Below are 16,929 nucleotides of genomic sequence, written 5' to 3'. Positions count from 1 at the left end.
ATATTGAGAAATAAAAAGTATACCTACAGAAAGCTGAGAACCCTCTCTCTATTTTCAACAGCGACAACATTAGTTGCTTCCAAATCTGTGTTTCTCCCACAACTGGATTGTGAAATGTTATAGCCTACAACCAGAACAATTTTTCTACTCCCGGTGCGCGGGGGGGGAGGGAGTTAGTGTCTCATCACAGCAGCAGGCCCCAGTGAAACAGGCACAGGGGCAGGGCAAAAACTGTCATTACAGGAATCAAATCAAATCGACTTGTATTTGTCACATACACATGGTTAGCAGATGTTAATGCGAGTGTTGCGAAATGTTTGTGCTTTTAGTTCCGACCATGCAGTAATATCTAACAAGTAATCTAACCTAACAATTTCACAACAACTACCTTACACATACAGTGGGGCAAAAAGTATATAGTCATCCACCAATTGTGCATGGACCCTCAGATCGAGGGAGATTATCAGTGGTCTTGTATGTCTTCCATTTCCTAATAATTGCTCCCACAGTTGATTTTTTCAAACCAAGCTGCTTACCTATTGCAGATTCATTCTTCCCAGCCTGGTGCAGGTCTACAATTTTGTTTCTGGTGTCCTTTGACAGCTCTTTGGTCTTGGCCATAGTGGAGTTTGGAGTGTGACTGTTTGAGGTTGTGGACAGGTGTCTTTTATACTGATAACAAGTTCAAACAGGTGCCATTAATACAGGTAACGAGTGGAGGACCGAGGAGCCTCTTAAAGAAGAAGTTACAGGTCTGTGAGAGCCAGAAATCTTGCTTGTTTGTAGGTGACCAAATACTTATTTTCCACCATAATTTGCAAATAAATAAATTAAAAATCCTACAATGTGATTTTCTGGATTGTTTCCCCTCATTTTGTCTGTCATAGTTGAAGTGTACCTATGATGAAAATTACAGGCCTCTCTCATCTTTTTAAGTGGGAGAACTTGTACAATTGGTGGCTGACTAAATACTTTTTTGCCCACTGTACAAGTGTAAAGGAATTAATAAGAGTATGTACATAAAAATATATGAATGAGTGATGGCCGAACGGCCTAGGCAAGATGCAGTAGAGTACAGTATATACCTATGAGATTAGTAAAGTAGGGTATGTAAACATTATTAAGTGGCATTGTTTAAAGTGGCTAGTGATACATTTATTACATACATTTTTCCATTATAAAAGTGGCTAGAGTTGAGTTAGTACGTTGGCAGCAGCCACACAATGTTAGTGATGGATGTTTAACAGTCTGATGGCCTTGAGATAGAAGCTGTTTTTCAGTCTCTCGGTCCCAGCTTTGATGCACCTGTACTGACCTCGCCTTCTGGATGATAGCGGGGTGAACAGGCAGTAGCTCGAGTGGTTGATGTCCTTGAGGGCAGGTTAGTTTGCCTCTGGTGATGCATTGTGCAGACCTCACTACCCTCTGGAGAGCCTTACGGTTGTGTGTGGAGCAGTTGCCATACCAGGCGGTGATACAGCCCGACAGGATGCTCTCGATTGTGCATCTGTAAATGTTTGTGAGTGTTTTTGGTGACAAGCCTAATTTCTTCAGCCTCCTGAGGTTGCGCCTTCTTCACCACGCTGTCTGTGTGGATGGACCATTTCAGTTTGTCCGTGATGTGTACGCCAAGGTACTTAAAACTTTCCACCCTCACCACTACTGTCTCGTCGATGTGGATAGGGGGGTGCTCCCTCTGCTGTTTTCTGAAGTCCACGATCATCTCCTTTGTTTTGTTGATATTGAGTGTGAGGTTATTTTCCTGACACCACACTCCGAGGGCCCTCACCTCACCCTGTAGACCGTCTCATCATTGTTGGTAATCAAACCTACCACTGTAGTGTCATCTGCAAACTTGATGATTGAGTTGGAGGCGTGCATGGCCATGCAGTCATGGGTGAACAGGGAGTACAGGAGAGGGCAGAGAACGCACCCTTGTGGGGCCCCAGTGTTGAGGATCAGCGAGTGGAGATGTTGTTACCTACCCTCACCACTTGGGGGCGGCCCGTCAGGAAGTCCAGTACCCAGTTGCACAGGGCGGAGTCGAGACCCAGGGTCTTGAGCTTAATGACGAGTTTGGAGGGTACTATGGTGTTAAATGCTGAGCTGTAGTCGATGAACAGCATTCTCACATAGGTATTCCTCTTGTCCAGATGGGTTAGGGCAGTGTGCAGTGTGGTTAAGATTGCGTCGTCTGTGGACCTATTGGGCCGGTAAGCAAATTGGAGTGGATATAGGGTGTCAGGTAGGGCGGAGGTGATATGGTCCTTGACTAGTCTCTCAATGGTGGCCCTCTTGAAGCATGTGGGAACAGCAGACTGGGATAAGGGTTGATTGAATATGTCCGTAAACACACCAGCCATCTGGTTTGTGTATGCTCTGAGGAAGTGGCTGGGGATGCCGCCTGGGCCTGCAGCCTTGCGAGGGTTAACACGTTTAAATGAAGGAGAGCCCGCAGGTTTTGGTAGCGGGCTGTGTCAGTGGCAATGTATTGTCCTCAAAGCGAGCAAAGAAGTTGTTAAGTTTGTCTGGGAGCAAGACATCCTGGTCCGCGACGGGTTTTTCTTTTGTAGTCCGTGATTGACTGTAGACCCTGCCACATACTTCTCGTGTCTGAGCCGTTGAATTGCGACTCTACTTTGTCTCTATACTGACGCTTAGCTTGTTTGATTGCCTTGCGGAGGGAATAGCTACACTGTTTGTATTCGGTCATGTTTCCGGTCACCTTGCCCTGATTAAAAGCAGTGGTTTGCACTTTCAGTTTTGCGCGAATGCTGCCATCAATCCACGGTTTCTGGTTGGGGAATGTTTTAATAGACACTGTGGGTACAACATCACCGATGCACTTGCTAATAAACTCGCTCACCGAATCAGCGTATTCATCAATGTTGTTGTTCGACGCTATGCGGAACATATCCAGTCCACGTGATCGAAGCAATCTTGAAGCGTGGAATGCGATTGGTCGGACCAGCGTTGAACAGACCTGAGCACGGGTGCTTCCTGTTTTAGTTTCTGTCTGTAGGCTGGGAGCAACAAAATGGAGTCGTGGTCAGCTTTTTCAAAAGGAGGATGGGGGAGGGCCTTATATGCGTCGCGGAAGTTAGAATAACAATGATCCATGGTTTTACCAGGCCGGGTCGCGCAATCGATATGCTGATAAAATTTAGGGAGCCTTGTTTTCTGATCAGCCTTGTTAAAATCCCCAGCTACAATAAATGCAGCCTCAGGATATGTGGTTTCCAGTTTACATAGAGTCAAATGAAGTTCGTTCAGGGCCGTCGATGTGTCTGCTTGTGGGGGAATATACACGACTGTGTTTATGATCGAAGGGAATTCTCTTGGTAGATAATGCGGTCGGCATTTGATTGTGAGAAATTCTAAGTCAGGTGAACAAAAGGATTTGAGTTCCTGTATGTTGTTATGATCACACCATGTCTCGTTAATCATAAGGCATACACCCGCCCTTCTTCTTACCAGAACAATGAGTGAGCCATGTTTCCGTGAAAACAAAGAACGTTAGTCTCTGATGTCTCTCTGGAAGGCTACCCTTGCTGGGATTTCATCAACCTTGTTGTCAGGAGACTGGACATTGGCGAGTAGTATGGTAGGGAGATGTGCCCGTATATGGAGCAGGATCAGAAGACCGCTCCGTCTGCCCCTTCTACGGCGCCGTTGTTTTGGGTCGCCTACTTGGATCCGAACCATTGTCCTGGGTGGTGGTCCAAACAGTGGATCCGCTTCGGGAACGTCGTATTCCTGGTCGTAATGTTGGTAAGTTGATGTTGCTCTTATATCCAATAGTTCCTCCCGGCTGTATGTAATAAAACCTAAGATTTCCTGGGGTAACAATGTAAGAAATAACACATAAAACAACAAAATACTGCATAGATTCCTAGGAACGCAAAGCGAGGCGGTCATCTCTGAGGATAATGCACATTACTGTTTGACCAAATCATGGTTTTAGCCTCCTAAAAAATAGGACGTTTGGAGTCAGATGACCATGTAGAATGAGCAGCAAGCACCGATGCAACGAATACATCTTTTTTACTCACACAGCCAATCTGATTAAACTGTTGCAGTCTGGGGCCCTGATTCTGAATGCAGGTTGCGGGTGATTCAAAGTTCCATTTGTTGGATATTCCAATAGGAACTACTCTACACATCATTTTGCAAGCAGCAATATGTGACTTGCAGGCTTGTTGTGGCTTGTAAACCAGGAGTTTCAGACCACTGAGTTAGGGTGTAACTAGGCCCTGAAAGACAGGTCTTATGATTTACTGTATGTAATGTATTGTCATAGAGAGATTCATTTAGAGGCACACAGGGAAATATGCAAATAAGGCAGAATACATTCTCAAGTTGAATTGTATGTCCACAACGAATGGATGAGTGAACATACATTTCAACTTCAACATTTCCAATTGCAGCTCAACAGGTTATATATCTATTTCATTGCACTCAGACTGCTAGCCAATACAACTGGATTATTAAGAGAATGTACTTTAGCCTTAGTGTGCCATGAAACTCATTCTGCATGGAGATACAGTCATGGTGGCTGCTAGCTGGAATGTCGATTGGACATCCGCTCTTGTATAATACATAAATAAAGATTAGGCAGGGGCTGTAACAGACATGTACACAGACACACACACGCAGGGTTGCACAGTCTTTTTGTATCATTATTCAAATGTTTGGTTATGTGATAAAGATGTAAAAGAGGGAATAGGAATGTTTTTCTCTCTCTCTCATCCACCCCCTCTCAATATTTTATTGATTTATTTACCTTGGTCTCACTCTCTCTAGATCTGTATCCTCTGTCCCTCTCTCCCTCTCTGTCCCTCTCTGTCCCTCTCTGTCCCTCTCTCTGTCCCTCTCTGTCCCTCTCTCTCCCTCTCTGTCCCTCTCTGTCCCTCTCTCTCCCTCTCTCCCTCTCTGTCCCTCTCTGTCCCTCTCTCCCTCTCTGTCCCTCTCTGTCCCTCTCTGTCCCTCTCTCTCCCTCTCTGTCCCTCTCTGTCCCTCTCTCCCTCTCTCTCCCTCTCTGTCCCTCTCTGTCCCTCTCTGTCCCTCTCTGTCCCTCTCTCTCCCTCTCTCTCCCTCTCTGTCCCTCTCTGTCCCTCTCTGTCCCTCTCTGTCCCTCTCTCTCCCTCTCTCTCCCTCTCTGTCCCTCTCTGTCCCTCTCTGTCCCTCTCTGTCCCTCTCTCCCTCTCTCTCCCTCTGTTAGTGCTGCACACTGTTTTATGATCTTCAGAAACATGTGACAAATAAAATGTGATTTGACACGCGCGCACACACACACACACACACACACACACACACACACGCACGTCTTGAACCAATACCACAAGCTCCCTGTCACGTATGATGAGTTTTAAATCATGCACATGTCCAAGTACAGGCCAAGCTAAAACATGTGTGACCTGTCACAGAGAGATCAATGCACAAACACACAGTGAAATGTCACAGAGGAAGTTCATGCATACTAAATGATACACATGTAGTCTCTCTCTCCACGCTACCAGAGATGAAAGAGCAGAAAAAAGGAGTGATGGGAGGATGAAAGAGAGGAAGACTGATAGTTCACAGAGTTGTGTGTGTGTTAGATGACGTTTATTGCGTGTGTGTTTTGTAAGTAATCTGTGTGTTGTGCCACTGTCTTGTGGGACTCGGGGTGTATTGAATGGAATAAGTACAGGGATGGAGAAACAGGAAGGATAGGAGGAGAGGAAGAGAAAGAGAGCAGTAAACACACAGAGAGAGAGAGAGAGAGAGAGAGAGAGGGGGGAGACAGAGGAGAGAGAAAGAGACAGAAAGAAAGAGTGAAAGGGAGGAGAGAGAGAGAGGTTGGAAAGGAGAGGAGAAAACAAGAGCACATGAGAGAATAGACAAGGATAATGTGAAGAAGGAAAGAGAGAGGGTAGAAGAGAAGGAGAGACAGAGAGAGGGTAGAAGAGAAGGAGAGACAGAGAGAGTAGAAGGAGAGACAGAGAGAGGGTAGAAGAGAAGGAGAGAAAGAGAGAGATTGAGAAAGATAAATTATAGGAAGACAGAAAACCAAGAAAATGACACAAACCCAACAAAAAGTAACAAAATCTAGACGCAACTTCCTTTCTCCCCCACTCCCCCTCTCCTCCCCCTCTCCACTCACCATAAACTGCACGTTGTCGAAGCCGTTAGCCAGTAGGTGGTTCTCGTATTGGACCAGTCCAATGCTGTCCAGCCATTGGCCCACAGACTGCATGGGGCACCGGGGACCTATGAGGGGGTGAAGGGGCAGACGCTTCAGGAGGGAGTAGCCATCCACCCGGTAACACCGGCAATCGGGCTGGGAGAGCTGGCACTGCCACATCATGTTGCGGGCAATGTGGCTGTCGAACGAGCCCGCCATGGTAGAGGAAGAGTGTGGATGAGAGAGGCAAGAGAGGGGGAGGATGGTAGGATGGATGGGGGGTTGGAGGATGGGGGTTGGGGTTAGGCTTGGCTGAGGGTTATGAGCATGGCTTAGGGGTGAGGATGGAGGGGCGAAGCATGCTAGGGTGCTGGGGCAAATGGGGGGGTAGGTGGATAAGTTTACGGTGGTTGGAGGTAGATCCAGGGATTTGGAAAAGAGGGGAGAGGGCTAAGGTTAGATCCAGAGAAGAGGTGCCGTCCTGGGGGTAAGATCCATGAGAGAGAGGGTGCAGAGGCTGGAGGTGGTAAGATAGATCCGATAGATGCGTGTGTCTTGCTGCTGCTTTCCTTTCACGCTCTCAGCTGTTGCTCCTGCCTGCCTGTTCGCCTCGCTTGTGTATGTGTACGTACGGGTGTGTGTGTGCGCGTGTGTGTGTGTGTGTGTGTGTGAGCAGGAGCGAGAGAGAGAAAGAAGGAGATAGGGAGAGCTGCCTGCTTGGTAGAATTCTCTTTATCAAGTACTCCCACACTCAACTGGATGCTTTCTGCAGCCTTCTCTCTCTCTCTGCTCTCCCCCGCTCTCTCTCGCCACTCTACCTTCCTCTTTCTATCCTCCCTCCCTACTCCTGTTTATCAATCACTCTCTCTCCCTCGATCTCTCTGCTCTCCCTTCTTCCTCTCTCTCTCGCTCTTTTCTTGGTTCTCCCTCTCCCTTCTCTCTCTCTCTGTCGATATCTCTCTCTCCCCTCCTTCTCTCTCTCACTCTGTCCCACTCTATCTCAGTGCCTTGCACAGATAGCAATAGCCATCAGATGAGCCTCTTTGTCTGAGAGCTGAGCTGCCCCATCACACACAATGTGGGTGCGGGTGCATGTGCGTTGGTGGGAGACAACAGGTTTAGCACATAGCGCAAACAGCATTTCTCAAAGTGGTTACCATGGTAAGGGAATGCTTCACATGCACAGGAGAGGAGAGGCGGGAGGATGGAGATCAGGGGAAATAGAGAGAGAGAGAGAGAGAGAGAGAGAGAGGAGGCAGTTGGATGGAGAAAGAAGGGGGAAGATAGAGGGAAAGAGAAGGAGGAGAGAGAGGTGAGAGGGTGAGTGACAGAAGGACAAGTGGGGATGAGACAGAACTGAGGAGGACAGAGGGAAAGATGAGAAGGGAGAGAATGAGATAGAGGAGAAAGAGAAGGAGGACAGAGGGAAAGATGAGAAGGGAGAGAATGAGATATGAGAAGGGAGGAGAAAGGAGGTATGGAAGTTCAGTGCAGTTTCTGACTATCTATTTACCTGCATTATTCTCCTTGATCCCTTCTGAGCTCGTGCCAGTGCTGATGCCAGCCCCAATGGAGCTCATTATCTTATCAATCTGAATGGAGAGAGGAGAGAAGTGAGGAGAGAGGAGAGAGAAGAGAGGAGAGAGAGTAGAGAGGTGAGGAGAGAGGAGAGAGAGAGGAGAGAGGTGAGGAGAGAGGAGAGAGAGAGGAGAGAAGAGAGAGAAGAGAGGAGAGGAGAGAGAGAGGAGAGAGGAGAGAGAAGAGAGAGAGAATAGAGGAGAGAGGAGAAAGAGAGAGAAGAGGAGAGAGAAGAGAGAGAGAGAGAGAGGAGAGAGGAGAGAGATGAGAGAAGAGAGAGGACAGAGAGGAGAGAGAGGACAGAGAGGAGAGAGAGAGGACAGAGAGGAGAGAGAGATGAGAGAAGAGAGAGAGGAGAGAGAGAAGAGAGGATACAGAGGACAGAGAGGAGAGAGAAGACAGAGAAGTCGGAGAGGAGAGAGAGGAGAGGGAGGAGAGAGAGGAGAGAGGGGAGAGAGATGAGAGAAGAGAGAGGACAGAGAGGAGAGAGAGAGGACAGAGAGGAGAGAGAGATGAGAGAAGAGAGAGAGGAGAGAGAGAAGAGAGGAGAGAGGACAGAGAGGAGAGAGAAGAGAGAGAGAAGAGAGAGGACAGAGAGGACAGAGAGGAGAGAGAGAAGAGAGAGGACAGAGAGGAGAGAGAGGAGAGAGAGGAGAGAGAAGAGAGAGGAGAGAGAGAAGAGAGAGGGCAGAGAGGAGAGAGAGGACAGAGAGGACAGAGAGGAGAGAGAGAAGAGAGAGGAGAGAGGACAGAGAGGAGAGAGAGGAGAGAGGACAGAGAGGAGAGAGAGGAGAGAGAGGAGAGAAGAGAGAGGACAGAGAGGAGAGAGAGGAGAGAGGACAGAGAGGAGAGAAGAGAGAGGACAGAGAGGAGAGAGAGGACAGAGAGGAGAGAGAGGACAGAGAGGAGAGAGAGAGGAGAGGGGGGAGAGAAGAGAGAGGACAGGGAGGAGAGAGAGAGGAGAGGATAGAGAGAAGAGAGAGAGGAGAGAGAGAAGAGAGAGATGACAGAGATGACAGAGATGACAGAGGACAGAGAGGACAGTGAGAGGAGAGAGAGAAGAGAGAGGAGAGAGAAAAGAGAGAGAGGACAGAGAGGACAGAGAGAAGAGAGGAGAGAGAAGAGAGAAGAGAGAGGAGAGAGGAAAGAGAGAAGAGAGAGAGAAGAGAGAGAGGACAGAGAGGAGAGAGAGAGAAGAGAGAGAAGAGAGAGAGAGAAAAGAGAGAGAGAGTTGCAATTTAGAAAATGTTCATGCTGTATCTCCAGCTGCCTATATGTAAATTGGTGACATGGTCGTTATAAATTCTAATGAATGGCAATCAATCACCTTTGAATTTTATTGAGTTGACAGGCGAGGAGGACAGAGGAGGCTGAAGGAGGAAAGGGGAGATTTGGAGGAAGGAGGAAGAAGGGGAGGGAGAAAAAGGAGGGGAGAAGATGGATGGGAAAGCATGAAAGAGAGAGAAAGAGAGAAAAAGAGTAACCATCTAGGTTACGGCTTCAGAAGCCTCTGTCTGCCTTTAAGCTCGTCTACAGGAGGATTCCACAGCAGGAATCTGACCCTAGACCTGCTGTTAAGCACTCAACTGTGCAGCGCAGCACCATACATCTGACAGGCTCAATGACTGCCTATGGGGGCTACCACATGATTGCCGACTCACTGATCTAAGATCAGAGAGCTCCCCCAAATTACACAATTCCACATTTTAAAGTGGTCTATGGAATGGGAAAATTGCGATTCCCGAATTGGGTTTGAGTACAAAAGCAATAGATCACTATTTTCTAAAGTTAGCAACATATCTAAGAGTGAATGGATCCCATGTAACCTACACTTATTTACAGCATTGCATCATTTTCAGGGTCAGGAAAATAGTCATTTTGTAATTTAAAGGAGAAATCTGCAGCTGAAAGAATTACAAAGCGTTCTTCCCACCACTGTTTCTGTAAGAAGCTGAGGGATGGGGCTGGAGAACTACAACCACTTCAATTCATACAAAGAGCTATGGACTGAACAGATATCAAAATGATAGTTTAAACCATGTTTTGAGGCTATAACATACTTGTTACATTTCATTTGTTTACAAACACTGGAGTAAAACAAGCTTATATTCTGGGTTCTGATGGGGTATGACAGTTGAACTAAGCTCATGAGGCATTTATAAGTTATATTCTTCAAGAATCAAATGGGTAGATATAATTGATTTATAAGTCTAAAAATGGATGTATCAACAGCAGATTGCCTGTTTAAGAGCACTATCCATATAAGCACATACAGTTCTTTAGTGAGCCTTCCCTTGTGGGCATCCTCTTGCTATAGCAGAACTGTCTCTTGCATTTCTTCTCACAACTGAACAAATACATTACCAAAAGTATGTGGACACCTGCTAGTCGTACATCTCATTCCAAAATCATGGGCATTAATATGGAGTTGGTCCACCCTTTGCTGCTATAACAGCCTCCACTCTTCTGGGAAGGCTTTCCACTAGATGTTGGAACATTGCTGCGTGGACTTGCTTCCATTCAGCCACTAGAGCATTAGTGAGGTCGGGCACTGATGTTGGGCGATTAGGCCTGGCTCGCAGTCGGCGTTCCAATTCATCCCAAAGGTGTTTGAAGTGGTTGAGGTCATGGCTCTGTGCAGGCTAGTCAAGTTCTTCCACACCTGTTGCCACAAAGTTGGAAGCACATAATCATCTAGAATGTCATTGTATGCTGTAGCATTACGATTTCCTTTCACTGGAACTAAGGAGCCCAAACCATGAACAACAGCCTCAGACCATTATTCCTCCTCCACCAAACGTTACAGTTGACACGATGCATTCGGCAGATGGCGTTTTCCTGGAATCCACCAAACCCAGATGTGTCCGTCAGAATGCCAGATGGTGAGGTGTGATTCATCACTCTTGGAGAACGCGTTTCCACTGCTCCAGAGTCCAATGGCGGTGAGCTTTACACCACTCTAGCCGGCGCTTGCCATTACGCATGGTGATCTCAGGCTTGTGTGTGGCTGCTCGGCCATGGAAACCCACCTCATGAAGCTCCTGACAAACAGTTATTGTGCTGACGTTGCTTCCAGAGGCAGTTTGAAAGTCAGTAGTGAGTGTTGCAGCCGAGGAATAGAAGTTTTACGCACTACACGCTTCAGCGGTCCTGTTCTGTGAGCTTGTGGCCTACCACTTTGTGGCTGAGCCGTTGTTGCTCCTAGACGTTTCCACTTGACTATAACACTCCTTACAGTTGACCGGGGCAGCTCTAGCAAGGCAGAAATATGACAAACTGACTAGTTGGAAAGGTGGCATCCTATGAAGGTGCCACGTTGAAAGTCACTGAGAGCTTCAGTAAGGCCATTCTACTGCCAATGTTTGTCTATGGAGATTGTGTGGCTGTGTGCTCGATTATATACACCTGTCAGGTGTGGCTGAAATAGACGAATCTACTCATTTGAATAGGTGTCCACATAGTTTTCTAGATAAAGTGTAGATTCCCTTCCTTTTCCCAGCGCTCCCATTCTGTTTTCCCGATGCAGGTAATTAAATATGACCCTTTATGTATAATTGCTGTAGATTAATAGAAGAATCTGTAGGTAAATTATCATTCAGCCTCTATAGATTTGTATGGTGTGTGCAATGTATGGCAAACCATCGCTAATGAATGAAAATTGGGATCATCACAGCCCTACTATACAGCATCTGATAAACTGGGGTCATCACAGACCTACTATACAGCATCTGATAAACTGGGATCATCACAGCCCTACTATACAGCATCTGATAAACTGGGGTCATCACAGCCCTACTATACAGCATCTGATAAACTGGGATCATCACAGCCCTACTATACAGCATCTGATAAACTGGGATCATCACAGACCTACTATACAGCATGTGAAAAAGCTATATGATCATACACATCAATTAGATCACACATGTCAAACACACCCAGTATATTAGCCAATCAGCACCCTAACCCTAACCCACTCCAATCAGGAGTGCAGAATCCAGTCTAGAACAAGGCTCTACACTAATGATGATGTTTTGGACTGTAAAGTGACAATTAGTGAGGTTGATATCTTTCTAATGAATTGTATAGGCTGATCATATGTGTATGGAAGAGGTGGCTTAACGTGTGTGTGTTCCTGGATGTGTTCCTGGGTGAGTTCCTGGGTATGAAGTTGGACTCCTTTTCCTGCACATCTTAACATCGGTCACCTCTCCAAATACACCCAAGAAAAGCATTAGTGCTGGTGTGTGTCTGTGAATAGTGACCAGAAGATCATTTGTCTGTGAGTCAGTGTGAATAGTGTGAATAGTGACCAGAAGATCATTTGTCTGTGAGTCAGTGTGAATACTGATCAGAAGATCATTTGTCTGTGAGTCAGTGTGAATAGTGACCAGAAGATAATTTGGCTGTGAGTCAGTGTGAATAGTGTGAATAGTGTGAATAGTGTGAATAGTGACCAGAAGATAATTTGGCTGTGAATCAGTGTGTATAATATTTCTCACCAATGGAAATGAACACGTGGATCACAATCATGCTTAAAAGTATGTCAGAGGTACTTTACCACCACCCCTGAGCTAGCACACACGCCACCACTGATGCTTTTCTTGTGATGCATTTACTTTCTCTCTCTCCATCTCTCTCTCTCTCCATCACGGTATGCATTTTTCAAACCTTTTTTCTTATTCAATCTCTTTTCTTAATTTTCTCTCACTTTTTAATTTTTTTAAATTACTTTATAGAAGAGAAAGTAAAGTAACCTGGACATTCCTGTCATTTTTCTCTTGGACCAGAAACAAATTGTGTAGAACAGACTCAGATAATTGACCGCGTCTTAATAGACCACGTAATTTCTGCTTTGTTTCAGTTCTAGACATGACATTTCTATCTGACTGAACAGCAGCCACAGCACGTGCTTCTCTCACCTCCTCCCATTCAGCAGTGAAGGAGGGTGTTCTCTCTAGCTGGCCCCCAGGACTGGTGGTGTCCCCTGGGCTAGGGCTTCCTCTCGGCCCCTGGCCCCTGGCCCCCGACCCCCAGTGGTACTCCTCCTGAAAGAGACAGTCAACACACTTTCCATTACATCTACGTTTAACAATGGATCCATCAATTGAATCAATATCATTTATCAAGTTGGACAACTGTCTGTGGCTTGAAGCAAATTCTAAGGTGAGGTTCTGTAACAGTCATTCCCCCAATGGTAACCAAACAAATGGTTACATTTACCAAGACCCACCCTCTCAGTGTAATAAGCCTGGGGCAGTACTTTTAACCGCAATTAATATTACACCTGACATTTCACACAAGATAAAGAGGGAATGGTCAAAATAACAACACTGTTTCTCCATGAAAAGGGGATATAAACACGACAACAGACCTGTATGGGTGACACAGCCACCAGGTTGGAGTCAGACTTGGACAGTGACTTGGAGAGCTTTAGATCCAGCACACTGCGAGGTATGGATCTCATCCTGCCCAGGGTAAAGGCCCTGTCCTCGTACCCAGACCCCGGTGCCCCCTCCCTAGGTCCGCCAGCTCCCGACACACCCCCCCTCACCACCACCGCCTCCCCGTTCCAACCATATGGCGAGGAGGAGGAGGGCAAGACGCTCTGGGGGTTCTGGTTAACCCGGGTGTGGAAGATGGTGCGATAGACTACCTGAGGTTTGGGGGGTCTGTCGTCTTTGATGGGGTCTTTGGGGGTCTTCAGAGCCTTCGCCTCGTTTCCTGTGTGAGGGATAATGAGGGGCGGTGGCAGTCCAATTCCTAATTCAGGGGTCTGGGTTACCGAAGTGAGGTTGCCATGGTTACCGAGGGTGGTTACCGGGCTGGTGTGGGGGTCTGGGGGGGTGTGTTTTCGGGCTTTGGGGTTGGTGTTGGAGGTGTAGAGGTGGTAGGGTGTGTCGGGCGTCTCGCAGGCTGGCGAGGAGCCGTGGAGGAGGCCGGCGAACTCTACAGGGACGAGGCTCTGTCGTCGGTCGTCTGGTAGTAGGAGTGTATTGGAAGAGGCGGGGGGAGGGTTCTGCTGGTACGGCCCGTCGTCTGAGGAGAGAAAACACACACAAGTTAATGTTGGAGTGCACCACACACACATTCCAGGTCCAACATACATACACAGACCCACAGATTGGTTGCACACAGTAACCAATCTTATGAGATCTCCCTCTCTCTTGTGCTAACATGGAGACAGTAAAAGGTGCACCATAACCATATTCATATCCATACCATAACCATACCCATATTATAACCATATCCATACCATAACCATACCCATACCATAACCATATCCATATCTATACCATAACCATACTATAATCATACCCATATCCATACCATAACCATATCTATACCATAACCATACCCATACCATAACCATACCCATACCATATCTATACCATAACCATACCATAACCATATCCATACCATAACCATACTATAATCATATCCATACCATAACCATAACCATACCCATAACCATACTATAACCATAACCATAACCATACTATAACCATAACCATACCCATATCTATACCATAACCATACTATAACCATAACCGTATCCATACCATAACCATATCCATACCATAACCATACCATAACCATATCCATACCATAACCACACCAGAACCATACCATATCCATACCATAACCATAGCCATACTATAATCATATCCATATCCATAACCATACCATATCCATACCATAACCATATCCATACTATAATCATATCCATATCCATAACCATACCATATCCATACCATAACCATATCCATATCATAACCATATCCGTACCATAACATAACCATACTATAATCATATCCATATCCATAACCATACCATATCCATACCATAACCATACTATAATCATATCCATATCCATAACCATACCATAACATAACCATAACCATATCCATATCATAACCATATCCGTACCATAACATAACCATACTATAATCATATCCATATCCATATCATAACCATATCCGTACCATAACATAACCATACTATAATCATATCCATATCCATATCCATACCATAACCATATCCATACCATAACCATATCCATACCATAACCATATCCATACCATAACCATATCCATACTATAATCATATCCATATCCATATCCATAACCATATCCATGCCATAACCATATCCATACTATAATCATATCCATATCCATAACCATACCATATCCGTACCATAACATAACCATACTATAATCATATCCATATCCATAACCATACCATATCCATACCATAACCATACTATAATCATATCCATATCCATAACCATACCATAACATAACCATAACCATATCCATATCATAACCATATCCGTACCATAACATAACCATACTATAATCATATCCATATCCATAACCATACCGTAACCATATCCATATCCATATCATAACCATATCCATACCATAACATAACCATACTATAATCATATCCATATCCATAACCATACCATAACCATAACCATATCCATATCATAACCATATCCATACCATAACATAACCATACTATAATCATATCCATATCCATAACCATACCATAACATAACCATACTATAACCATAACCATATCCATATCATAACCATATCCATACCATAACATAACCATACCATAACCATACCATAACATAACCATACTATAACCATAACCATATCCATATCATAACCATATCCATACCATAACATAACCATACCATAACCAAATCTATAACCATATCCATACCATAACATAACCATAACATAACCATACCATAACCATAACCAAATCCATAACCATATCTATATCATAACCATATCCATACCATAACATAACCATGCCATAACCATATCCATACCAATCTAGAAAAACACCCAGCAATACAGAGGATAGAGGATCTATGTTAAAACTAGAAAAAAACACATCAGAATCAGGATTAACAGAGAGAGTTAAAATAAAGGTTAAAAACAAGAGAGAGACAGAGAGAAGAATGATAGAGGGAAACATACATCTGCTGCTGCCCTGTCAAGATGCAGGCTCCTACGTACACACTACACATCTCCTAACAGAGGTCTGACGCGGCTGCCTGGTCAACATCACTGTGTGTGTGTGTGAGAATAGAGAGAGAAAAGAGAGAGAGAGAGAAAAGAGAGAGAAGAGAGAGAGAGAGAAAAGAGAGAGAGAAAAGAGAGAGAGAGAAAAGAGAGAGAGAAAAGAGAGAGTGAGAGAAAAGAGAGAGTGAGAGAAGAGAGAGAAAAGAGAGAGTGAGAGAAAAGAGAAAGTGAGAGAAAAGAGAGAGAGAGAAAAGAGAGAGAGAGAAAAGAGAGAGAGAAAAAGAGAGAGTGAGAGAAAAGAGATAGTGAGAGAAAAGAGAGAGAGAGAGAAAAGAGAGTGAGAGAGAAAGAGAGAGAGAGAAAAGAGAGAGAAAAGAGAGAGAGAGAAAAGAGAGAGAGAAGAGAGAAAGAGAGAAGAGAGAAAGAGAGAGAGAGAGAAAAGAGAGAGAGAGAAAAGAGAGAGAGAGAAAGAGAGAGAAAAGAGAGAGAGAGAAAGAGAGAGAAAAGAGAAGAGAGATAGAAAAGAGAGAGAGAGAAAAGAGAGCGAGTGTGAGCACGTGTGATGTGTCAGTGTGTCTGGCCCATTGACTGAGTTCTGTGAGGTGTACTTAGAGCCAAATGGATGCTTTGAGAGAGACAGCCACTGTCTCTGTGTGCAGTGGGGTGAAAGAGGGATTGGGAGACAGAGAGAGGAGAGTCTTTCTGGTCTAACTCAGAAAGAGAGCTGGCCCGTATATCTATGTATGTGTGTATGTGTGTGATTCTGCCCGGGGATGGTATACAGTGTTCTACTTAGTCTTCGTGCACGTACAGTGTCATCCTGAGGTCGCTGAGTATATTTTCTCTCAAATTGAAATTTCCAAAGCTTTATTGTCCATTCTTTTCATACACTCCAATATTCACCACAGATTCACAATGAGATTTGAGAGAGATTAAACTCAATAAACAGACAAACAGATATGCAGCCAAAAGGAGCTGTGTGGATCAGTGTGTGTAATATCAGTGAGCAAAACGATGATCAGCAGGACAACATGGTCTGTGTGCGTGTGTATAGCCAAGTATAATACCATGGTGGATACACAGACATTTACACAGTACCATGGTGGATAAACAGACATTTACACAGTACCATGGTGGATA

The 16,929-nt window shown here is 45.2% G+C and overlaps 1 protein-coding gene across 1 annotated transcript in view; it reads right to left on the bottom strand.

Annotated features, from left to right (window-relative positions):
• LOC112237188 (ankyrin repeat and sterile alpha motif domain-containing protein 1B) overlaps positions 1 to 16,929 on the bottom strand; it is a 394,948-nt gene that overhangs the window by 90,567 nt on the left and 287,452 nt on the right. Inside the window, 4 exon segments of the mRNA XM_042299987.1 lie at positions 6,146 to 6,252; positions 7,680 to 7,758; positions 12,667 to 12,792; positions 13,119 to 13,783. Coding sequence (XP_042155921.1) covers positions 6,146 to 6,252; positions 7,680 to 7,758; positions 12,667 to 12,792; positions 13,119 to 13,783 — 977 coding nt within the window.

Source organism: Oncorhynchus tshawytscha, linkage group LG17, assembly GCF_018296145.1.
Source record: "Oncorhynchus tshawytscha isolate Ot180627B linkage group LG17, Otsh_v2.0, whole genome shotgun sequence".
Lineage (NCBI taxonomy): Eukaryota > Metazoa > Chordata > Actinopteri > Salmoniformes > Salmonidae > Oncorhynchus > Oncorhynchus tshawytscha.
This window is presented reverse-complemented; position numbering and strand designations above follow the sequence as displayed.